General features: G+C 42.4%; 1 protein-coding gene across 2 annotated transcripts in view; it reads right to left on the reverse strand.

Annotated features, from left to right (window-relative positions):
- The window catches only part of TEDC1 (tubulin epsilon and delta complex 1), a 161,367-nt gene that overhangs the window by 54,611 nt on the left and 81,194 nt on the right, over positions 1-25,562 (reverse strand). For both annotated transcript variants that reach the window (XM_073356246.2, XM_073356245.2), the window contains one exon: positions 2,186-2,272. In XM_073356246.2, the coding sequence (XP_073212347.1) occupies positions 2,186-2,272 (87 nt within the window). The remainder of the gene's footprint in view (positions 1-2,185; positions 2,273-25,562) is intronic.

The following is a 25,562-nucleotide window of genomic DNA, read 5'->3' on the forward strand; positions in this document are numbered from 1 at the left end:
ATTTTTGCTGGAATGGAGTGTACACGAGGCCTTTCTCACACGGCTTCTGCCTCCATGCTTGTGAGTTTAAGGGTTCTGAAAATAAAGTCTTCAAGTTGGCAGATGAGATAAAGCCTGGAGACAGAGAAAGGAAAGAGGAATGTGACAGCCAGAATCCAAGAGACTTGGCTGGCATAGATGACTGGAGAGAAGAGGCCATTCATTGTAAAAATGTTAAATAATCTGGGAGTAAGGAAGCAGATCAGGGAATCTGAACTAAATGTAATTGCCATTCCTCACAGTGAACAGAAGAGCTGCAGGTTACTGTGAGGGAACCACTCAGTCCATCAGCTCAACACACAGCCACAGTAAAATGGAGAAATCAGAAAAAGAAGGTTACTCTCCTGTAACTTGAGTTCTTGGAGATGATCTCTGCGCATTCCCAGAGTGGGAATGTGCAGAGATCATCTCAAAGAACTAAAGAGACCGAATATAAATGGACCGAATATAAATCAAGGCAGTGAGACTGTTAGCCTAGCTCTAAAGTATGTAGACTCCTGTAGAGATAATAGGTGCAGTTCTGCACACTTCCACAGAAAGGGGCTGACAGCACAGATTATACTACTTGGAACAATCTACATGATAAAGAAAGGTTAAGGAATCGGAGTTTATGCTCACTGGTAAAAGGTGGCCTCCAAAATATGAAAGGGATTGATACAGTTGATAGAAATATATTTTTATACTGATGATGACTTAAAATACTAGAGGATGTAATCTAAAAGTTGAGAAAACTATACATAAGAGTAAACAGGAAATCAGATAGAAGTATCCCAAGCAACTGGTGATAAATATATGGGGAAAATTCATCAGGAAAAGTAGCTGATGCAAGCAAAGAGACACTGTGGCTTGCTTCTTAAGGGGAGAATGGATGGGGTCAAATGAAAACCACCGTAGCGTGGAATTAAGAAATGTAGAAGCACTTGTTTTCTGAACCAGATAACCTTTTTCTAATGCAAAAAGTTCTTATGATAATTTTGCTAGATAGAGTTACAACATGGGTCAAAATACATCTTATCTGGGTTCTTTAGTATGTTCTACAGCATTCAAGAACAACAAAAACAGAAAGGAAAGAAAACAGAAATTGATCCCACAGACTGACAGAAAATACACATTTCCAATTAGGAATGATAGCGTGTTAGATTTTCAAATAACGATGTACTATTGGCCAGTATTTATTCAGGACCTCATCCAGCGAGGTGCCGAGCCCATCCTATGATGTTCTCATAGCCTCCACAACCAGCTCAGCACCTCACAGTAGCAGGCCCCTGGTGAGTAGATCAAAACTCCATAGCAACTGCAGTTACAGTTTGCCTGATCTGAACACTTGCTTGTATGATTCTGGATCTGTGCCAATCCTAATGCTGATACTTTTCAGAGCAGCACAATAATAGAGATAAATAAAGCACCCGCTATTATGGAAACAATCACCTTTGCTGACAACACACACGTTCTAGTGGGTTTTGAAGTACTTTTCAATACAGGTTAGATGATTTTCTACTCCTTTATTTTACTCTCTGTATAGAATAAGGTACACTGACAATTAATGGTCCTGCCTCTACAAATTCTGTAACTCATTTTGTTAAATTGCTGTTTAAGAATTATTTTCAGCAGCTGTAAATGCGTGAAAGTTTAATACAGAAGTGAGATGTATAGAAGTCATCAGATGCACAGAGGAAGACACTGATTTTCTGATGATCATTCAACATAGTTCAAGGGGATTTCAACACACTATCTGGCTGGAAAAATGAAGTTGTCTGAAATTTCAACTGCTTACAAATTTAGTTGTCTTTGAGTCTGTTTCTCTTCTGACAATCCATTTAATTTATAACAAAATGTGTGACTGCTATGTTTAAGAAAACAGAAAAGATCAGGCATTTCCATTTGTGATAACTGTAGATGCCTGCAATTCAGCTTCTCTTCCCTCCAGTTTCTTAACTTATCTGAGTAAGTCATACAACAGAGGCTAGAATGATGAGGGAGATCTAATATGTCCTTTAATTTAACTGGCCTCATCTTCAAAAGGAAGTTGTACAGGTAGTTGACAACATTCATTTTTCCACATATATGGGAAGAATGTTTGAGGAGCAGTCAGTTGTTTGTTAGATGTAAGAAAACTACACCCTTAATATTTAGTTTGATTCATTACCATCCAGTGCCAATAAACTGGTTCCAGTCGTTTCCATTCCAGAAAGGCTTCTAATCGAGAGGTTTCAGACTCGAGTGACTGCAACAACTGGGGAGGGGGAAAAAAGAAAAGAAAATCAAGTCCCATTTAGTCATCTGTGCAACATATAAAGTGCAATTTTTAACATCTGTTTGGTCTGAATAATGAAGGCTAGCCAATCACATACCAGGTGCCACTTCTTACGTAGTACACATTCATCATAGTGCACCTTATAGATTGACATTTACATGCAGAAAATTGGTTTGCTAAAGATATAAGGATTTAGAATACATATAAACTTGTCTGGATGTATACATCTCACCCTATTCTGAACTGCAAACATAAATGCTTCTTTCAGAAGGCAATGGGGTACACAGTGAGGAACGGAGTCATGTGTCCAATACTCCAGCAATTTCTTCCTTCTGACTATATGCTGCTATGACTGGGGATTGCACTATACATTATTTAATGGGAAGCAATGTAAATCCCAGCTATGCAAATATGGCATGGAAATGAAGAAAAGCTTTTCCTCACATCCATAAGGTATTCCACTCCCCAGCCATACAATAACCATAAAGCCCATATACACGAACGTGGCTTGACATGTCATTTTGAAGAGATCAAGACAATACAACTCATACATAAAAAGGTCTTTACTCATGTAGATCCTGAAACCTCATGTACTTCTTAGATACCAAAATTAACAACACGGCTCAGCCACACTCCACACACTGCTGCTAAAGTGGTCGGTCACTGTCACATTTGGATCAAACCATGTCCCCCACTATTCTTTGAGTCTGGCCAACATACCAAGTTTCAATCCCTCTCCTCTTTGAGGTCATGCACAGCTGTATCCCAGCCAACATCTCGGACCTGGTCTCTTTTTGCATCCCCTCCAACTCCACCATTCTAGAAACCATGTCAACACCGACATCCAGTTATTTCTACTTCTCCCATCTCTGTGCCTTTTTCCACACTGCTTCTATGCACGGAATGACCTCAGAATCTCAGGATGCCAAGCCCATCTCGCTGTTCCTTATCCAAATCATTTAGAAACATTCACTTCTCCTGCAGTGTCCACAAATAGTAACTGACAAAGAGGAATTCTTTCTGAAATGTTATGTATAGCCAAATTGTCTCCCTAACTGCTCCTGTTACACAAGGAGCTCCTCTACCACAGTTCCTACTTATAGGCAATGCAAGAACTGAGGGTTTTTACAAATGATTGTGTATAATTGTGTATACCTAGAGGGGGAGAAAATATATATCACCAGATTCTTCCCCCAGTTTCAGATTGTATATGTATATAATGGCCTCCATTTTCAAAAGGGGTAGCCTAACTTGAGTCATCTTAGAGAGGAGTGGAAATTACTGTACACCTTCCCTCCAGAAATCAGGCTACTATGGCAGCTCAAGCTGGGCACACAAAATTAACAGTCCCTTCGGAAAATTAAGATGAGTATTTAAAGTTGGAGACAGAGATCCCAAGAATGGCTAGTTATACAGCAGTATAATAAAGAGATTCCTAAAACTCTCCTAGCTAGAACAAGATTGATGGGAAAACAGGAGATAAATAGAAGATAAGTAAATTATGTGCAAGTGCCAAAGTCACTCACCATCTTTGTGACAAAGAAAGGCATCAAGGTAAAGGCCATTATTCAAAATGAATGAGTCCATACCACTATGGCATCGCAGGCAAGTTTTTGAAGAACTCCAAAAGCATTTTTCTGTCATGATTTCAAAGATGAAGATCAAGACTGGAGCTCTAATTCAATCTACTTAGTGCTGACATAACTATTTTCAGACAGCTTTGTGTCTTTTACTTACTTTGTACTGCAACGGCTAAGAGAGAACTCAAAAACAGGAGTTATTTGCTGTGCTATTTAACCCCTCAGAAATAATCTGCAGCTGATAGAATGAGGGGAGGAGAGGTACTATGATAAAATACTTGCTACAAATAACTGAATGCTAGATCCAAAACACGTTACACACTGTTCATGCAAACAACACAGGCTGATGTGTACTTCTTTACTGTTGTCAGTGACTGCCAGTTATGCAATAGCAGGATTTTATGTTTGTATAATTTAGAATGAAGGATAAAGAATAATAATGTAGCATGTATTAAATGTATTGGTGTATGAGTTCATCATATCCTGCCAGCCACCCTTTTTGAATAGCAGAAAGGATTGGCCTAATGGGCCATTTGGTAAAGATGTGTCAGCCGGAATCTGAGTCTGGGCTGATTTCAAGGCAGTAGTAGACTTTTACGGTCACTACTTTGTTGTAGGTTTAGCATTTTAAAATAAGTAAAAGAACGCCATGATTGTTTTCTTGTGCATTGCAACTTGATGTTCCTGTTCAAAATGTTCTGTGTAAATTAATTCTGTTTTGCGTGTGAATGAGGAATGTATGTGTAAAGAAATAAGCATGAAGGCCATCGCTGAGCCAGATGTACAAGGGAGGAACCGGAGACAGACGCAAGGGCGCCAGGAGGTTGCAACGTGCCCCTATTGAAATGTCAGAGGAGGGCAGATTGACGACTCTAAAGATGAGACAGGCATCTTTAGAGGGGGACAAGATAGTTGTGATAAAAAATGAAAAGGACAATTTAAGAAAACAAGCACTCGTCAAACAACAATTGATTACAGCATGACGGTGCAAAACTCACTGGTCCCAATGAAGGAAAATCACTATATAAACAGGGTTCGTCCTGCCAAGACTGCCCCGGAGCATCGTGTCGTGAACGACAGAACCCAGGTCCTCCTACTCATGATCAGCCTAGTTGGCCACTAGATTGATCTGGACTGGTAACTATAACATCAACTGGCGGGACAGCGTGTGTGTGTGGTGTGACTGAATGCATATTCTAAATTGTTGTTTCTTCAATAAACGCAGCATATTGCCTTTTCCTCTGAAAAAGATCCCCTGTGCTTCTTAAAAGCATAACATTTTCAGGATTAGCAGGGATGTTAAAGGTGACCTGCAAAGAGGAAGGGGAGAGGAGAATTGGACTTCTGCCCCTTTTTTCTGCAGTATGACAGCTAAAGAGGGGCTGATGGTTGGGGGGGAATCTTTGTTCATTTGGGTTTTTCTTTTTGTTAAAAAAAAAACTTAGAAATATCACACGTCAGCTTTGATCTTCCCTAGTTTGGCTGAAGGAACTATGGATATTTGAGAGGATGTATGTGATTAGCTCTCACACCTTAACTGAAAGGCTAAGAGCATTGAGCCTTCACCAAAGGCTTTCTTTCTCTAACATGTTGATCCGTGGAACTAAATATGAGTTAAGTAAAAACAAAGCATCTTAATAAGTCTGGCTACTAACCCCTTCCCTTCCCCATTGCTCAGCTCTCACACACTTAGCTCGTGTGCTTTCATTTTCCCCAGTTCTCCCATAATCCTACAGTCTTCAGGTCTGGTTAGGACTTGAAATTGTAAAGAACAAGCAGTATTTTTTAAAGAAACCTTCCATTAGTCATGTGATGTAAGAAACTACAAAAGGCGTCTGCTTTTCTCATGCTCTTGTTTTAACTGGTTTTATTCAACTCAATTAGCACATGGGAAGCATTCATTTAATTCACCACAGGTCAGAGACAACTGTTAACTAGACGGCTTATGCCATAAATCAGTAATGGGATGATTACAGAGCTAAACCTAGGGGATAGTATTCAAACCCACTGGAACGTTCAGTGACAGGCGACTGGCAGCGTCCAAGATGTTAGTTTCCATCCCTTGAGATGGTTGCGACTATTTCTGGGTGACAGGACTCTGTTATCCTTTTCACAGCTATTGCAGGTTTATGAGGTTATTGCAGCACAGAGACTAGAAGGAAGCATAATATAAATGGAATCTCTAAGGTGGAATCTCCATCCTTAGAGGTTTTTAATACCCGGCTTGACAAAGCCCTCGCTGGGATGGTTTAGTTGTGGTTGTTCCTGTTTTGAGCAGGGGATTGGACTAGATGAACTCCTGAGGTCTCTTCCAACCCTAATCTTATCTAATTCTATGATAAGCTAATGTTCTAAAAATATCGTTCAAATTTTACTGCAAAAATATACAAACAAAAGCTAGCCTATTTCCAAAAAGTTGACTTCTGAGTCCAGGTGCCACTAATCCAGACTCATGGGCTCTCTCCTGGTGTCCTAACAGGCAGAGGCTTTCAGTCACACATACCTGCCCTCAGCAGGCAAAGTCCTTGCTGTGATGGGATGTGCACCCCACACCTGAGAGGCCAGTTAGGTTACCTAGCATCACCTGAGGATATGTCTACACTACAAACGTAGGTCGACTTATAGCCACCACAGCAATTACTGCGGTGGTGCATGTCCACACTACCCTCCTTCTGTCAGTGGTGCGCATCCTCAGCAGGAGCGCATCCACTGACCTAAGAGGGGCAGTGTGGGGAGCCAAGAGCCCGGTGTCTCAGTTCTGCTGGGAGCCTGGCTGCCCGCACAGGATCTCGGGCTCCTGGCACGCTGCCCACTCCCCCCTCCCCCCCCCCATTCCCCACTGAGAGCTGGAGGAAGCCACTTCTCGCCCCCGGGGAGTGGGGTCAAACTGCCCCAGCTTTTTGGTCACCCACCTACCCAGTCCTACTGGGAGCTGGGCAGCCTTTTCAATTTCACAGCTTAGTTCAAAGCCAATGGGCTGGCTCCCAGCTAGGAGTGGAATCCAGCCACCCAGATCTCCAGGGGAGCAGGGAGTAGCTGAGCTCTAGCTGTCCGGCTTTCTTGTCAACTTCACAGTTCCTGCCAAGTTATCAGAAGCTGTTTGAGAGCAAGCAGAGAGCAGAAGGGGGCATCCGATGCCACAAGATTTTCCAGATCTAGACAAGAGGTGGCACGCTACTGGTGAGTGGGAACCCCATTACCCTGTCATACCATTCAAATTCTCAAGGCCTCCCTCCCACAGCTCTAATGTCCATCTCTCTCCAAACAGCATTTTGTACCTTCAAAGCCATTTGCCAACATTAAGTAATTAATATTAACCGCATCCATTTGAGGCTGGGATTTTCAAGAGTCTCTTATCCTCATTTTGCAGATGGGGAAACTAAAGCCTAGATATGCTGCTGTTTTGCATCTTTCAAGAAGACAACTTTCCTCTTACTGCCCCCAACACATATTAGGTTCTGCTTTAATGTGTAATGAGCAATCTAGTCCTCTACTCCCCAAAGCAAGTGATCCATTTAGAAATAACTCTAGAAGAATAAAGTCCTCCATTTGAGCTAAGGACCGATGTGCTTCTCCTTTCTAATAAAACAAAGGCTTCAACATCTCCAGGAGGAGGAGCATTTGCTGTCTCTCACGATCAAAGGGAAACATTATGTAAAGCAAATTTTTGCTTTGAATGGAAATTGAAGTGAAACTTAGAGATAACATATGAAGATTGTCTCTCTTTGTGCAAAACTGGGATAATGGGAGTCTCATAAGAGATCTGCTATTTTCCCCAGCTTTCTGCAGAAAGTAACTGCCTCAAACTACTTACACTGAAAGACAAAGTAACGCCAAATTCCAGTTACCAAGACCTGTTGCAAAATAACTCCATAATGGATGTTGAAAGCAAATGCTTATTGATAATTTCTTCTGTAAGCCCTTGTTTTAAAAAAAAAAAAATCACTTGTACAAATGACTTGTCAAGCAATAGAATCATAGAAAATTAAGGTTGGAAGAGACCTCAAGAGGTCATCTAGTGCAACCGCAATTAAATCATCCCAGCAAGGGCTTTGTCAAGTCGGGCCTTAAAAACCTCTAAGGATGGAGATTCCGCCACCTACCTAAGTAACCCATTCCAATGCTTCACCACCCTCCTAGTGAAATAGTGTTTCCTAATATCCAACCTAGACCTCCCCCACTGCAACTTGAGACCATTGCTTCTTGTTCTGTCATCTGCCACCACTGAGAATAGCCAAGCTCCATCCTCTTTGGAATCCCCCTTCAGGTAGCTGAAGGCTGCTATCAAATCCCCCTTCACTCTTCTCTTCTGCAGACTAAACAAGCCTAGTTCCCTCAGCCTCTCCTTGTAAATCATGTGCCCCAACCCCCTGATGATTTTCGTTGCCCTCCTCTGGACTCTCTCCAATTTGTCCACATCCTTTCTGTAGTAGCACTAAAGAAACCACATGTATTGTGGATGTCCACTTGATACCGGCTGCCAACTAGTTATCGAGCCATTGATCACTACCCGTTGAGCCCAACAATCTAGCTAGCTTTCTATCCACCTTATAGTCCATTCATCCAATCCATACTTTTTTAACTTGCTGGCAAGATAATAATAATGATAATGATAATAATGGGTGATCACTCATTACTGAGTATGATCATCTTCCATGGGAGTTTTATTAGGTGGCTAATAAAGCCAATCCTTGAACCACAAGTTCTATTGCAATGAGGGCATATGTTTTCAGGCTCAGCAGGAGACCGTTGACCATGACTGGAAGCCAGTCTCTCCTTCCTTCTGCCTCTTATCCTCTTCAGCTTGTCGGCAAGCAAGTTCAAAATGCAGGGGACCATCACATAGGACTACACTCCAATTTTAACAACCCCGGGCAAGTGTCTTCCAAGCGTCAATGTCAATATTACACTTTCTTAGGTTGTCCTTCAGTAAGTCCTTATAACGCTTCCATTGTCTACTCACGTTACGGTACCCTTCTTTTAGCTGAGAGAACAGGACCTGTTTTGGGAGGCAATGATCTGGCATCCGGACAATGTGACTAATCCAGAGGAATTGCTGATGGATGATCATTGCCTCAATACTGGTGGTCTTTGCCTCTTCCAGGACACTAATATTGGTGCACTTGTCTTCCCATTTGATCTTCAGAATCTTTCAAACGCAGCGTTGATGGTGCCTCTCAAGGACCTTCAAGTGGTGTCTATAGGTTGTCCAAGTTTTGAACCCAAACAACAGTGTTGGGAGAATAACGGCTTGATAAACAAGAAGCTTGGTGTCCATTCGAATTTCATGATCTTCAAAAACCCTGCGCCGTAAACTAGAAAAAGCTACACTGGCACAGCTCAGGTGATGTTGAATTTCTGCCTTGGATGAAAGATGACTTTCAAGGTAAAGGAAATGATCAACTTTCTCCAGTGCCACTCCATTAATTTTGATAGATGGGGCATGTAATACCTCATTTGGAGAGGGCTGATAGAGCACTTCAGTCTTCTTGATATTAAGAGTGAGACCAAGACACGTGTAAGCATCGACAAACACATTCAAGATAGTTTAAAGATCTTTCTGAGGGTGGGCAAAGATTGCGTTGTCATCAGCATCCTGAAGTTCTACAATAGATGTTGTGGAGATCTTACCCTTGGCTTTCAGCCTGCTAAGCCTGAACAGCTTTCCGTCCATTCTGTTTCAAAGCCAGCTGTAAACTTCCCAGCAACTAGGTAAAGAATGACGGCGATAAAAACCACAAACATGGTTGGAGCAATGATACAGCCCTGTTTTACTCCTGTTTGTACTTTGAAAAGTTCACTCTGTGAGCCAATGCTGCTCAGAACAGTCGCTTTCATGTTATCATGAAGCAATTTTAGGACACTGATGTATTTATCAGGACATCCAATCTTAGCGAGTACAGTCAAGAGGGCACGACGATTCACTGAATCAAAGGCTTTAGTTAAATCAATAAATACAGTGGTTGGTTTTGCTTCCGACACTTTTCGTACAGCTGCCGTGCTGTGAAGATCATATCCACAGTTCCACAACATGGTCAGAAACCACTTTGTGACTCTGGTAAAATTTCTTCTGACAGGGGCAGAAGGTGAGTTGTAAGGATCCGCGCCAGAACTTTGCCTGCAATGGCTAGGAGGGAGATAACACGGTAATTTCCACAATCCGCTTTATCCCCTTTCTTGAAGAGGGTGACAATCAGGGCACCCCTCATTTTACTGGGTATCTCTTTCTTTATCCAGAATTTAAGGATAAGCAGGTAAAGCTGCCGAATTAGCTCTGGTCCACCGTCTTTAAAGATTTCAGCAGGGATCCCATCTAGACCTGCTGCCTTGTTGTTCTTCATCTGCTTGGTGGCATTGTGTACCTCATACAAATTAGGACGGTCTCCGAGCTCATCCCTTAACGGTCAGAGGGATTTGCTCAAGGATTTCATCTGCAACCATAGAATTACGGTTAAGGAGATCTTCAAAATGTTCTTTTCAGCAAGAATTGATGGCTTCATTGTCCTTCAGAAGTGTGGTTCCATCCTTGGAGCGACGAGGATTCAGACCATGGCAAATTGGCCCATAAACAGCCTTGGTGGCACTAAAGAAACCACATGTATTGTGGATGTCTGCGAGATGTTGGAGTTCTTGTGCTTTCTCAGTCCACCATTTGTTCTTGAGTTCTCTGGTTTTAAGTTGGACTTCCGCCCTCGCCTTGGCTTGGGCTTCTCTCTTTAGTTTACAATTTATGTCATTCTGCCAAGCACAAAATGCCATTCTCTTCTCATTAATGAGCTGCTTAAGTTCAGCATCACTCTCATCAAACTAATCCTGATGTTTTCTGGTTTGGTAGCCTATGGTTTACTCACAGGCACTGATGATTACTGCTTTCAACTGGCTCCAGTGTTCCTCAATTACTTCTGGAAACTCTGAGGGGAGCTTTTCTTCTAAGACTGCTTGGAAGTGGTCACGCTTAATAGGATCCTTCAAATCTTGAATCTTCAACTTGCGCCTGACCTGCTTCTTTTGCAACCTCCATTTGGGAGCCATCTTAAATTTTCATTGTGGATCAAAGAAGGTGATGATCAGTCCAACAGTCATCAGCACTTGTCATTGCTCTTGTGAGAAGTACGGCACTATGATCTCGGGCACGAACTATAATGTAGTTGAGGAGATGTCAGTGCTTTGACCATGGGCGTCTCCAAGATGTTTTGAACCTTTCCTTTTGTCAGAAGAGAGTGTTCGTTATAAGTTCATGTTCAGCACACTTGGTCAGGAGCAGAATTTCATTTGAATTGCTTTTGCCAACTCCTTCTTTCCCAATTGTTCCCTTCCACAGGTCTGAGTCTCGTCCCACACGTGCACTGAAATCCCCCAGAGGGATGATCTTGTCTTCTGTAGGGGTCTCCGATAAAATGGTTTCCAACTGAGAATAAAAATCTTCCTTTACATTCTCACTGGCATCCAGTGCTGGTGCATACGCGCTCACAACAGTTGCCTGTTGATTTTTGGTGAGCCTCAATCGGAGTGTCAAACCGCTCATTGATACCATCTGGTACCTTGGAGAGGCACCTTACGAGCTTGTTCTTTGCAGCCATCCAGCCAGGAAAAACAGAGGCAAAACTATTTTCAGGGTTCCTTTTCTAACCCCTGCCCCATGTGGGGTGAGCAGAGTGGATTCTAAAAAGGACTGTTCAGTCATGGGTGCAGCTGCCGAAATGCTCAACCCACCTCAATCCTCGAGGAAGACGACTGTATCACACACCCACCGCCTGTGTGTTGGTCTGTAACTAGGAACTTCCGGATTTCACTGTCCTGTTCCCGTCGCCACTTGCCAATCACCACCGGACTTTTGACTTGTGCAGAGTTATTTTTCCCAAAAACTGGAAGATGCCTGTGTGGGACTTGTTTTAAAGTGGGGAGACTGATGCACAACAGTCACCACACTATCCTTGACAGATAGAGAACTTGAAACCAATGGCATGGGCACCATGACGATTGGAGAGCCTCTATTTTCTGCAGCCTTCATCTACCTTCACAGCCGTTGTAACATTACGCAACAGTTTCACCTCCTTTGTGCAGTTATCCTCCATCTGCTCTGCTGTTAGGGACTTCTTGGATCACACTTTGTCTGGAACCTCGCCCTTAACCGTTCTGCCATGGGTAATCCTAAGGGAGTACATGACTCCAGGCAGCATCACTCTTGGGGTCATTGAGACATGCAAGCCTCTCCACCACTACAAGATGGTGATCCATGGAGAGGTGCTGGCAAGAATACTGTGGAAGACCGTATCAAAAGCTTTGCTAAAGTCAAGATATATCATGGCCACTGCTTTCCCCATATCCACATATTTCATCATAGAAGGCAATCAGGTTGGTCAGGCATGACTTGCCCTTGGAGAATCCATGTTGACTGTTCCTGATCATCTTCCTCTCCTCCAACTGCTTCAAAATGGTTTCCGTGAGGACCTGCTCCATGTCTTTTCCAGGGACTGAGGTGAGTCTGTAGTTCTCTGGGTTCTCCTTCTTCCCTTTTTTAAAGATGGGCACTATATTTGCCTTTTTCCAATCGTCCGGGACCTCCCCCGATTGCCACGAGCTTTTTAAGAAGCCTAAACTGACCTTAAATTTACTAGTACCCCAGCACCCTCCTAGGAGCCCAAGAGTCATATGATTTACATGACATGGAACAGATGACATGCACCCTCATCCTTTGCTATACAGGTGTGAACTGCAAACGCTGCAGTTCCCATTGTTTGATGGAGCACACTGCATGACTGGATCTCAGATGGGTTTTGGAAATCTCAGCCTGGGCTAGCACATCTCTTAAAGTGGCTTTGAATAGCTCAGTCAGGTTCTGCGAGTTGCCTACCTGTATTAAATTTGAAGGCAACTTCAGGTACATCACTCAGAAGCAAGCCCAGAGAGAGAGTTCATCTGGTAGTTTGACTTTGACTATGAGAGATCTCTGCAATTGGAAGATATGCCTATTTGTATCTCAGTGTACACATGGGCTAGAGAAGAAAGGTGACTTGAAGACTGGTAGTTATGTCAAAACCACCCTTTCATCCACTATGCTACAATAGGAAAACATGCAGATAACATCTCATATCAGTCAGATCACTATGCAGATAGCACATCTATCATGTGTGTAAAGGCAAAGCTACATCCACATTATACAGCTCATCCCAAACATGGTAATAAAACTTGTATGCTACCCACATTATCATGCATTCTGTATATGCCATCTACTTTACAAATGACTCCAAATTTTTGAAAATATTAACAGGACTGTGCATTCCTCCACTTATACAGCCGGGTGCCTCAGTTACAATCATCTGACCATTCTTGGGCCCGGATTCTGAGAGGAAAGCACCCTCATTTCCTGCTGACAAAGCTCAATGGATTAGTCTCTGAATGACGCAGTTTCTGTGTATTTGCAGAATTTGGTTAGGCCACACCACCATCCAGAATATAAGCTGCTGTTGTTTTGTCTTCCCTGCCCTTGACTACATCCACAGAGGACAGTTTTTGCCTGTGTGGTGGAAACACTCTTCCATGAGATCCATGCAGCTAAATCAGTGGGTTCCCTCACACCCAGAATTAGGGCTACATGCTCCTCTCCACACACTTCCACTAATGAGGGGGAGTACAAATCAGTGTACCTGGCAGCTGAGGGCACAGAGGGCAGAAGTGCCAGCTCCAAACCATCTTCCCTCCCCCTCCCTCCCATGGAAGACATTCTTGCAGGGATCAGGTTTTCTGGACTGGAAGAGCACAGGAGAGGCTGGATCAGTTGCTCAACAAGCTTCAGATGCTTGGAGCATCCTGGCACAAATCTGTGCTGTCTGGGTTAGAAGTAAAACTTGTGCTGGTTTCAGTGCCACACACTGACACTGGAGGGCGGTATAGAGGGTGGAATCACACAGCAGCATAGCTCCTCTGGTATGGAAACAAACAGTCAAGAAGCATTGCACAGGGAGCCATAGCTTTCCAAGAGTGAAACCACTGCTCATTATGAAGGAAGGAGAATGTACATCAGCTGCCAATGGGGTACACACTCCAACAGTGGGCACTCAGTTTCCTAAGTCCTTATGTAAGTAGTATCACGGATGATGCAGCCTCTAAACATTATTTTAGTCTGGTTATTTGAAGCCTACTTGCACTTGTTTTTGTGTTGTGCTGCCTATTAATCTTTTTTGAGATAGTTATTGTTACACTGCAAAGCATCCCAATGCATGCAAAAGGTATTCTATAAATCGATAGTTAATAATTTGTAGGATAATGCCTCCTCTTGGTAGGCTGGGTTCCAGAGATCTCTGATGCAATAGGTATTTAATTTCTGGTGCAAATAGATCATAATTCATCTACTATACCCCTGGCAAAAAGGTTCTCCTGGATACTGGTCTACCTAAATATTTTTAAAAATCACCTCTGTATTTTCAATGTGAGCACAAGACAGACTTTCAGAAGTAAGTGGTGTTTCTCTGCTCATCAGAATAGCATCAGTGACTGTTCTACCGATTCATCATGTATTTAGATATGAGCAATTCTACCCTTAAAATGCTGCATCAGTGCTGAGCCACTATAACACTTTAATGAAGGTGCTCTATGCTGACAGGAGAGAGATCTACCATCGGTGTAGTTAGTCCACCTTCCTGACAAGCTCTCCCGCCGACACAGCACTGTCTATGTGGGGGGTTAGGTCGATATAACTATATTGCTCAGGGGTGTGGATTTTTCAAACCCTTGAACGATCTAGTTATACCGATATAGGTCTGTGGTGTAGACCAGACCTATGACTGCAGACAGAAAAATCAAATGAGATTACAGATGATCTCACACCTTACTCTGAGATTCAAGCAACTCTTGAACTTTGCGGCTCTGGCCCTTTTCTAGTTAAGATGTGAGTATAAGGACCTGAAAGCCAAGGAATTCAAAATTGAAGGTCAAGTTAAAGAAGTATCAAGAAATTGGTAAGCAGATAGGAGATCTATTGTGCTTTTATTTGTTTGATGAGAAATTTAGCTGTATTCAACTTGAATTGCAGATATGTACAATAAAGACACAAAATAAAAAGCTAAAAGGCACCAGTCTTCAGCAAGGCCAATAAAACCAAACAAATTTGGAATTAGCAGGCTAAGCCATTTTGGACCTCTAATGAACGAAAAACATTAGCATATTTTTCAAGAAGTCAGTGGAAGGGATTCTCTCTCTCTCTCTGTGGACACAGATCCATGGGGAGGAATGGTTCTACTCCAAGACCAACAGTGGTATACTACTTTTGAGAAACAGCAGCAGGAGGAACAACCCACATGTTATGCATTGATTGCTGAATTTATGCTTTTAGGAGAAAGTTCCTATGTGAGCTCTGTGCAGGTACTAGGCTTCCAGACATCATAAAACTGGAAAGAAAATCATAACGACTTGGAAAATAGAAGAATTATAGCCTAATTTGAACACTTGCTGCTTGTCTCATTCTTACATTGAGAGACCTTAGATGAAGAGAGACATATCCAGGCTCTGAAGACTGGGCAGTCTGTGCTTTACAGAGGAAGTGTTAATTTTTCTTTTCTTTTTTTTCCAGTCTTAGTTTCCCCTAAAGAAGGGTTTTCAAATTCTGAGAAGGCCCCATTTGAAATATCCTCAGCTGGCCCTCTCCGTCTTCTTTGTCCCTAAATACAGATGGAAGTGTTCTACTTCTAGATTAACAAAAGCTTTGTTTAATGGACAGTCTAATTCTAGGTGCAGACTAAATTCAAGAGGACAGCAACTGGAAGCAAAGGGCCCACTTCTCCATTCATCTACCAGTTTTATGCTGTTGACTTCAGAGTTACTCCTTTCTTACATCTTCATGAGCAGAAAATCTAGGGTGACCAGAAGCAAGTGTGAAAAATCAGGACAAGAGGTGGAGGGATAATAGGTACCTATATAAACAAAGCCCCGAATATTGGGACTGTCCTTATAAAATCGGGACAGCTGGTCATGCTAAGAGAAGCAAACCCACAGTTAAGAACTTAAGTGACAAAGATGATCTTTATAAAACAATTATATATATGTGGAAGGGTCAGAAAACAGCTGTTTAAAATTAAACTGAAAGAAACTGCAATTTAAAGTGAGCAAGTACAAAGTGAAGGATTTGGGGTATAAAAACTGTAGTGCAGCCTCCACAGGGATAAGCAATGAGCTGTAATGTACTGACTAGTACAGGAATTAACAGATTCATGAAGAGATTATTTTCCGTCATTTTGACTTAAGTTTGCTCCAGTGCCATCAATTACCTTCTCAACAGTTATAGTAAAATTTAAATACTGTGGTACATATTTAACACACGAGGCAAGGAGCAGAAATGTATGGAGTTGGGATTTGAATTTTAATAGACATGATCAAGTTGAATACATAGCACAAAGTACCTGGAAAAGAAAGAATACAGGCTAAAATTTTCCAAAGGAACTAGTGATTTTTGGATGCCTTAACTTAGCACCCAACTTGATTAAGAAACTGGAATGATACAAATTAACATGAATTATAAATTGACTAATTGATAGGTCTCAGAATATAATTGTAAACAGGCAATCATCCTCAAATGGGTGTATTTCTAGGGGAGTCCTGCAGGAATCAGTTCTTGGGCCTACACTATAACATTTTTATCAATGACCAGGAAGAAAACAAAAACATCACTGATAAAGGTGTGCAGAGGACACACAGATTGGGGGAATGGCAAACAATATAGATCACTGATACAGAGCAATCTGCATTGCTTGGCAGACTGGTGCAATCAAAAAATCTGTGTTTTAATATGACCAAATGTGAAGTTACACATTTGGGAACAAAGCATGCAGACCATACCTATAGGACAGGGAACTCTGTCTTGCGAAGTGTTGACCCTGAAAATGATTTGGAGGTCATGGTAGACAATCAATTGAAAATGAGCTATCAGTGCGATGCTGAAGCCAAAAGGGCTAATATGATGCTTGGATGTACGAATAGGAGAATATCTAGCAGAAAGATATTATCTCTGTATTTGGCACTGGTATGACAGCTACTAGAATACCGTGTTAATTTCTGGTGTCTACATTTCAAGAAAGATGTTGATAAATTGGAGAGGGTTCAGAAAAGAGCCAAAAGAATAATTAAAAGGATTAGAAAGCCTGCCTTATAGTGATAGGCTCGAGAACCTCAATTTATTTAGCTTAACGAAGAGAAGTATTAGAGGTGTCTTGATCACAGTCCATAAGCACCTAAATGGGGAAACAGAAAACTGATATCAGACCGCTCTTTAATCTGGTGAGTGAGGGAATATCTTTTATTGGACTAATTTCTGTTGATGAGAGAGACAAGCTTCCATCCACAGAAGTTGGTCCAGTAAAAGGTATTACCTCGCCCACCTTGTCTCTCTAATATCCTGGGACCGACATGGCTACAACTACACTACATAGCTCTTTAATCCAGTAGACAAAGATATAACAAGATCCAGTGGCTGGAAGTTGAAGCTAAACAAATTCACACTAAAACTAAATTGCAAAATTTCAACAGAGAGGGTTATTAAGTATTGGAACAATTTACCAAGGATTGTGGTAGACTCTTCATCACTGACAATTTTTAAATTAAAATGTGATGTTTTTCTAAAGGACTTGCTCTAGTTCAAACAGGAATTAATTCAGGCATGTCGCATGGCCTGTGTTCTGCAGGATGTCAGAATAGATTATCACAATGGTCCCTTCTGGCCTTATAAGAATCTATGACACTTTAGCAGCATGATTTTCAGACAGTGCTAAGCACCCATCTTCTGAACATCAGGCCCTTTCAAAGATGCATCTAATTGGGCACCCAAAATCACTATTCATTTTAGAAAATCTTTGCCATATAGTTTAAAAGGATATCATCAACTTAAATCACAGCTCAGTCTGGAAATTTGTTCACATTCTGTGGCTACAAACAGCACCTATGTAGCAGAGATCAGATAAAAACAAATAATTTCTCAGCTTTTCCTCAGTTTATTGCCTCTGTGCATTTAACAATACTTCATCCACAGTCAGTTTTACCATTTTCCTTGTATAGTCAGTTTTCCCTGTTTCTGTGGGTTTTCACACAGCAGGGACAAGAAAAACATTTATAGAAATTGGCAGGGTGCTCAAGGGCTGAAACTACTTCTAGCTCATTTTATGGACTTGACTGGATTTGAAATTAATGGTGCCTTTTAAATTATTCCATTTACAAGTTCCCTAGCTTGACTTGTACACTTGCTTGGTTTGTGGAATGGTGCTAGCCACAAAAGGGATATTTCCTTGGTGTATGGGGAAATCACAAAGCTTAGCAGAAATGATTTCATTAGATTCCCCATTCATTAGTTACCTCCTCCTCACCCAAGACCTACTTGTTTGTCTCATCTAAGTGTTGTGCCTTGTCTTTGAATCCCGATCTTGCGATTTACAGCACATGGCCAACAGCTGCACCCGCACAGAGCCTGTAAGCCAGAGGGCTAACTCATCAGGCCCCTGCACCAGAGAACTATGTTACTAGGAGATCACTTACCCAACATTTTGGTTAAGATGTACTGGGTTGGACTAGCAGAGTTCTTAGATTTCCATTGCCCAACACTGGCAGTAAGCAAGTGCTTCTCATTTGTAAGCCCCTACCTATGGAACTTGCTCAGACCAGTGGTCTGCCAGGGTCCAGGTGCGGAGATCTTATATGATTGTTGCCATTGGTATTTGAGTAACCATCTCAGCAGATCTTCTACAGTTAACTGATTTTAACTAATTTGTCTCAGAGGGAGACTTTTATAGTATGCTAGTATTAATTTTTGACACAACGCTCAGGTTCTATCATGCTGGGTGTTACATAAAAAGAATAAGGCCAAAGAAGCATATTGGATTTCAATACACCTCTGCCCATATGTCTGTCTTTGGCAATTGTTTAATCATAAGCACAAATGGTCAAGATTTTTTTTTATTTCATATGCCAACTTTCAGCCCAGAATATTACTGTAAGGTGGAGAGAAAAACGTTAACAACAAGGAACAATGACAAATCCTTGACACCAACAGGAGATGTAATTCCTGCAGACTGTATAAACAGGAAAATATTTTCAGTCATTTTGCCAGTAAAGCATGCTTGGATAATCAGCTGTTCACATCAGTCCAGATGCTTGATACAGAGATTCTGCTGAGATGCAAAAGCTGACTCTTGCATTTCACGGATAGCTTCATTTCTTACTCTATATGAAACTATCACTACACAGTTCAGCAGTTTATGGAGTTGGTGATGAACCACTGCATCATTTTTCAAGGACCAAGAACTCTACACACTTGGTCAATAAAATGTGCTAAGTAATAATTAATCACAGAAGCTTACCTTTAAAATATGATGATGACTGGAGAATTGTGGCTCTATTAACTCTTTTCTTGTCTGGGGAAGTTTAGCTGGAGGCAATATTAGTGACAAATTGCAGCCTGGGGAAATTTTCAGATCAAGGTAAAATGATTTGCTTTAGTGTTGTTATATATCGCTGCCAGTTCTTTCAATGGGACACTAATTGCAGCCAGAGGCCACCTTGCTTAAAAAAAAATCTGAAGAAATATTTGAACACTAAAACTGTCAGAAGTCATAAAAAAATAAAGCACCCGTCCCAAGATGTGGCACTGGGAAAGTGAAACTTGAGTGCAGAGTTCACTATGCAAATGCTTGGAAACTCAGTGTAGCAAACAAATACTCTGCCTATAGGCTGTAGAGCTCAAGTATTACAATAATGCTACCACTAACTGACTTGCAGCACTCAGGGTTTCTGCAGATATTTTTCCTTTAATGATATATAAATATGCACGCACACCCCTTCTGCCCTCAGCTGCCCTCCTGTGTTACTTTTTTGTACATCTGTGCTTCTTTGGAAGGCGATTGTTTTGCATCACTTTGGAAGTGGGTTGTCAGGAAATCTGGGGGAGTGGATGGGTGATGTGGCAGAAGTAGAAATGCACTAGTGTCTGATAATGGAATGAGAGAGGGAGTAGCAGCAGAGGAGAGGGAAGAGAGGACTGGCAGCAAGCACAGAGTGGGAGCCAGAAAGTGGAAATAAGTTGTTGGTAGTTTTAAATGCTTCACTCTTGATCACTAAGGACAAGCACACACCTTATCCTAAGGATTCTAATATCCATTTTATTAGCTCCCCTATACTGCTCACCTCCTTCGCTTCTTCGCCCCTCTCCACTGCAGGTCAGAGCCATTCCCCACTCCCCTAGACCCTCTCCTTCCTTCCTAAATCATCAAAAGTGCCCAGCATTGCCCAGGTACGCAGTAAGCATCACATCCCCGTTAGCCTGACCTTCAACTGCCTTGTGGCTCCGGGACAATTTTGCTTCATCCCCAGGGTCACTGATCCCTTCCTCCAGGGCCCAACCCTCCCAGAAGCAGAAAGAAAAAAGATGGACTGAGGAGTAGATGAAAGGGAAAGAAACATTAAAAAGGAAAAAAAGTGGATACAGGGAGGGGTGGACCTGCCACCACTCCAGTTCCTTCTCAACCACAGAAGTCCCAAGGAAGAGACTCCTAGGCAGAAGAGAAGTGGGGGGGTGGGAGGGGGTAGTGGAGCACCCATAGAGACACACATCTCAAAGAACTCCAGTAATTGTACAAAGTACATAACCTTTCCTTCTTTGAGTGGCATCCCTATAGGTGCTCCATATAAGGAGATTCCCAAGCAGAACCTGCATCGTGGAAAAGGGTGCCAAGGAAGTGGATTCAGTACGGCTCGTAAGACAGCTTCACCCAAGGCCACATCAGTGCTGGAGACAGGCATGAGAGCATAATGCTGGTAAAATGTGTGTGGCAAAGAGCAGGTGGCTGCCCTGCAGATGTCTGGGATTGGTACATTTTTGAGAAGGGCTACCTAGAGTGAGCCCTGGTGGAATGAGCAGTAAGTCTTGGAGGGGTAGGAACTCCCAAGGCTCAGTACCATGACAGGACACAACCTGCAACCCATTTGGCCAGTTTCTGGGAGGAGATCAGTTGTCCCTTCATTTGTTCTGCAACAGAAACGAAGAGTTTAGAGGATACCCAAAGGGGCCTAATCCTGTTGAGGTAAAAGGCAGGAGCTTGCAACATCCAGTGTATGGCAGCTCACTTCTTCTCTAGAAGAGTGAAGCTTGGGGGAAAATACCGTTAGGTGAATCGACTGATTAATGTGGAATTCAGAAGAGACTTTAAGAAGGAAGGGACATATAGATATAGAGTCATCTTATTTTGATAGACCACCACATACAGTGGGTCCACCCTTAAGGCTCCAAGCTCCCCTAACCCCCAGGATAAAGTAATGGCTATGAGGGAAAAGGTCTTAAGGGATATATGAAGGAGGAAACAACTCCCCATAGGTTTGAATGGGGATTTCCTCAGAGCATTGAGAATTAAGGTGATGTCCCATGGCAGAGTTGATTCCTTGATAGGAGGGAAGAGGTTGAATGGACTTTTGATAGATCTTACAGTGGTGGATGGGCAAAGACTGACAACCCTTTTATGGGAGGGTGAAAAGCTGTGATGGCAGCTAGGTGAACTTTAATGGATCTCAGTGATAAGCTATGATCTTTCAATTGAGCAGGTAATCGAGACAGTGATCCAAAGAGGATTAGACAAGAACTATATCTTGGCAATTGCACCAAGCCTGGAAGCATTTCCACTTCTGTAGATAAGTTTTTCTAGTTGTGGGCTTTCTGCCATTGACTTATAAACTTTGAATTTCTGGACAGCATACTTGTTCTATACCAGAGAGCCATCAAGAAGCCATGCTTTGAGGTAAAGTGCTACAAGACTGGGATAGGACACCCAATCCCAATACCTGGGTGAGGAGAGATGGGGTCAGAGTAAAAAAGACAGGAGGCTGTTGGGACATGCAGATCAGCTCCAGAGCCACATCTGCATCAGCAATAATGATGCTGGCTGTAAGGTTGGCTACTACTTTCTCTTGTCTCAATTTGTTTAGGAGTTTGAGCAGTAGAGCAGGACTTTAGGCCACATAATGACATGGGAGTCTCCCACTGAGTTGTGGACACGCCCTTTCCTCAAGCAGAATCATCTGCACTTTTCACTGGAGGGAGTTGCAAAGAGATCTATCTACCTGTGGATGGCTGTTAGGATATAGATATTCAGGCCTGTCTGTAAAGGCCTATACTCTAAGAATTTAGGTATATTCTTATCACTTAGCTAGTTATAGAAGTATAAAAGAATCAAAATCACTGTCTTCTGGTGTAAGGGCCTTCTCTTACTGTGACAGTCTGAGGCCCTGTTCTTAGGCTAAGATCTCTGGCTAAGCAGCAGAGGCAGCCATAAGCTGGGAAGCATATGGTCACATCCTCACATTCCAAACTAGTCAGATTGAAATAAGGCAATCTGGGGCTGTTAGAAAGGTGATCTGATCCATCACCTCCAGGGAAAGGGAAGAGCCTAGAGGATGTAAAAGGAAGTTTAGTTTGAGTTTTCTTTGTTCAGTAAGAACTCACTTATCAATAGACACAGCTAGGAAAACCCTTATATCTTTATAGATATAGCTGTGAAATCCTCACTTCTGTATTGTTTGGTCATTATAGTTCCCACTTTGTTATTGTTTGTCTGTGTAATCTCTGTCTGGCTCTGTAATTGTTTCTGTCTGCTGTATAATTAATTTTGCTGTTGTACACTAATTAAGGTGGTGGGATATAATTGGTTAAATAATCATGTTACAATATGTTTGGATTGGTTAGTTAAATTTCAGTAAAATGATAGGTTAAGGCAGAACTCAAGTTTTACTATATAGTCTGCAGTCAATCAGGAAGTAAGGGGGGGAATGGGAATGGGGGGGAAATTGGAATCATGTTTTGTTAAGGGGGGGGGAATGGGAACAGGGACACAGGTAAGGCTCTGTGGTGTCAGAGCTGGGAAGGGGGACACTAAGGAAGCAATCCGGAATCATGCTTGCTGGAAGTTCACCCCAATAAACATTGAATTGTTTGCACCTTTGGACTTCGGGTATTGTTGCTCTCTGTTCATGTGAGAAGGACCAGGGAAGTAAGTGGGTGAAGGAATAAGCCCCCTAACATCTTAGTGCAGTGACTTGGATACATCGCATCAGATAGGTGAGTTGCAGCCTGTTCATCCCCCATCTCCAACAGTCCGCGCAGCTGCTTGGAGGGGGTATCGCGAACTCTCGTGATGCTAGTTGCAGGTTCTGGCAAGCCAGGGTAAAGGATTTTTTGGATAAATGGATAAGGAAGAACCAGGGCCCATACCACATGCAGGGGTCAACCTGGGATGAGATTAAAAAGGAAACAGAGGAAGCGTTAGGGGACCCAGAGGGATGGGGGGTGGCTAAGGAGCCCACCCTCCTTGGCACATGGGTAGTGGAAGAAGGTCCCTGCCCATGGGGACTGAATGCCTTCCAGGGAAAGGAGGCACTTCAGTCTGCTTGTGAGAGGTCTGAAGTAAGGGCAGCATTATGGGAAGCTGCCAGTAATCTTTCAAGTTTGGTGCTGCTTCAGCAAGGGCTGCTGAAGGGTTGTAAATTAGTTAGGGGTAGTGAAAAATGATTTGGCACAACAGGGTTTAAAGTCAAAAGCAGAGTTAACAGACTACCTTTAGAGACTGGAGCTGGGACTTGGTCCTGGGGGAGTGGAAGGACAGAAAGAAGGAACGAAAGAACGAACGAAAGGCAGTTTTGCAGGAGCAGGTAACAACCCCCACTCTTCTCCCAGAGCCAGTATGAGAACCTGGGGATAAGGGTTCCCAACTGTTTCAACCCAGGGAGCCTACTCTTGCCTCAGAGCTAACTATGTCCTTTTCTTCTTTTCCTTCTTGTTTTTCTCAGTTTACTTAATTTGCTGCTGGTAGCCTATACTTTAAACTGACCTGACAGGCTTAATTGGTTTCTTCACACCTCTTCCCCCTCCTCTCCCCCTGCCTTTCCACACTTTTGTTTTTCTAAAGTTTTAATGGAGGGTACTTTGGATACTTATGAGAGACGTTTTGGGGTTTTTTGGACAAAGTATGAGGGAGGTCTGCTGTATTCCACTGGAATTTTTTTTTGGAGTAAAAGATCCATGGGCACCCATAAAGACAAAAGTTTTACTGCCTTTTTGAACAGTCTCAAGGTAAAGACAGCACAGGTTAAGGCAGGTGTGTGGCAATAATTGTACTTGATGGCTAAGGTGTTACAGACAAATTGCACTACCTTAAAGAACTAAATGTAGGAGTAAGTGATTTAAAGAAGTGAGTGAAAAGTTACAAATAGCTTTTGCAAAAATTGATAATACAGGGTTTGGAGGAAAGTAAACATTTGGGAGCTGTGGAAATGGTAAAAAGTAACTGTTGTGAAGATGTTAAAAGAGTAACAGTTATGGTGTTACAAGAAAGACTTTTTTTGTTTAATGACAAAACCCATATATATATAAATGTAACTGTATGTACAACTCTGTGCAGTCGCATTGGATGGAAGCTTGGTAATTAAATTATCCAATGGGGTCAGGTATAGTGGCTACAACTACTATGCTTCTGTCCCCAGAAGCCTTTACAGCTATTCTGAGGGAAAATGGGCCCTTTCCCCACAAAAATGGTCTATAAGGGACTGCTGCAGGCAGCAGGCAGAGAGATAATCTGATCAAAATTATTTGACTATTGGGTAATGTAAACAAAATCACTAAAGGAATGTAAGGAGTTTCTATTGGAACTTAACTTGGCTGCCCCTGGTTGTGTCTAGTTGTACAAGATGGGAGTGTAATCGGGGTACAGTTGTATAAAAAAGAGTAATCACAGTGCAACGGGTGTTAGGCAAAAGAGTATTTTCTGTGTGCACAGGTAAAAAAGGAAAAGGGGAGGAATGATGGGAACACTAAGCCTTGGGGTGGCTCTGGGGGATGGGACTGTTGCTTTGGTGGGTGTGCATAAAAACTCTGTGGGCATGGGGGAGGCAGTTACACCTTGTGTAAAATTAATATGGCTAATATAATGCTATGGAGGTTAAACTATGGAAGGAATGTGCATTTTCCCAGGATGAGTGCAATGTATATTAGAGAAGGGGTAAAAAAAATGCAAACAAAACATGGTACTTAATTAAAATCCTATTATGGCTCCAAAAGTAGGTTGTGCTTTCTTTTTCAGATCTTTGTGTAATTTGGAGTAGGAGATGAAAGTGGAAAGTAATCAGAACTCTACTGGAAGTGGAATGTTTCACTTTTAAGACAGTCTCTGAGCTGCTAATAGCTTTGGATCCAAAAGCAAGCTAGAAAGCCTCTGTGTGAATGCAAATTACTTAACTGATGGGCACAAAGGAGCTGCAAATAATGAATACATCTGGTCAGCAAACCAGCTACTAGAAGACTCAGATTATGGCCCTCCAAGAAAGGGAGCCACTCTACAAGCAAGCTGGTGCCAGCGAAAGAATAACCCAGAATACCATGGATCTATGTTTTGTGTTTGTCTGTGGTGTTTGTCTTGTTGCTAGCACTGTTGTGTTTTAATTAACAAAAAACCTCATGACCTGGGGGGGGGGGGTGGCTTCAAAAGGCTGACCTTGGGCCGGAGGGGTGAGATGTGTATGGGAGTGCAAAATGCTCAACTAGGAGGCCAGCACCTGTGTAATAGCTACCAGGGTACCTGGAAATGGAACAGCAACTAAGATGGTACCCACAAACCAAACTACACACATCTACATGCTGCTATCTGAACTTTGGTGCACAAATGGATCTGTGA

Source organism: Lepidochelys kempii, chromosome 8, assembly GCF_965140285.1.
Source record: "Lepidochelys kempii isolate rLepKem1 chromosome 8, rLepKem1.hap1, whole genome shotgun sequence".
Classification (NCBI taxonomy): Eukaryota; Metazoa; Chordata; order Testudines; family Cheloniidae; genus Lepidochelys; species Lepidochelys kempii.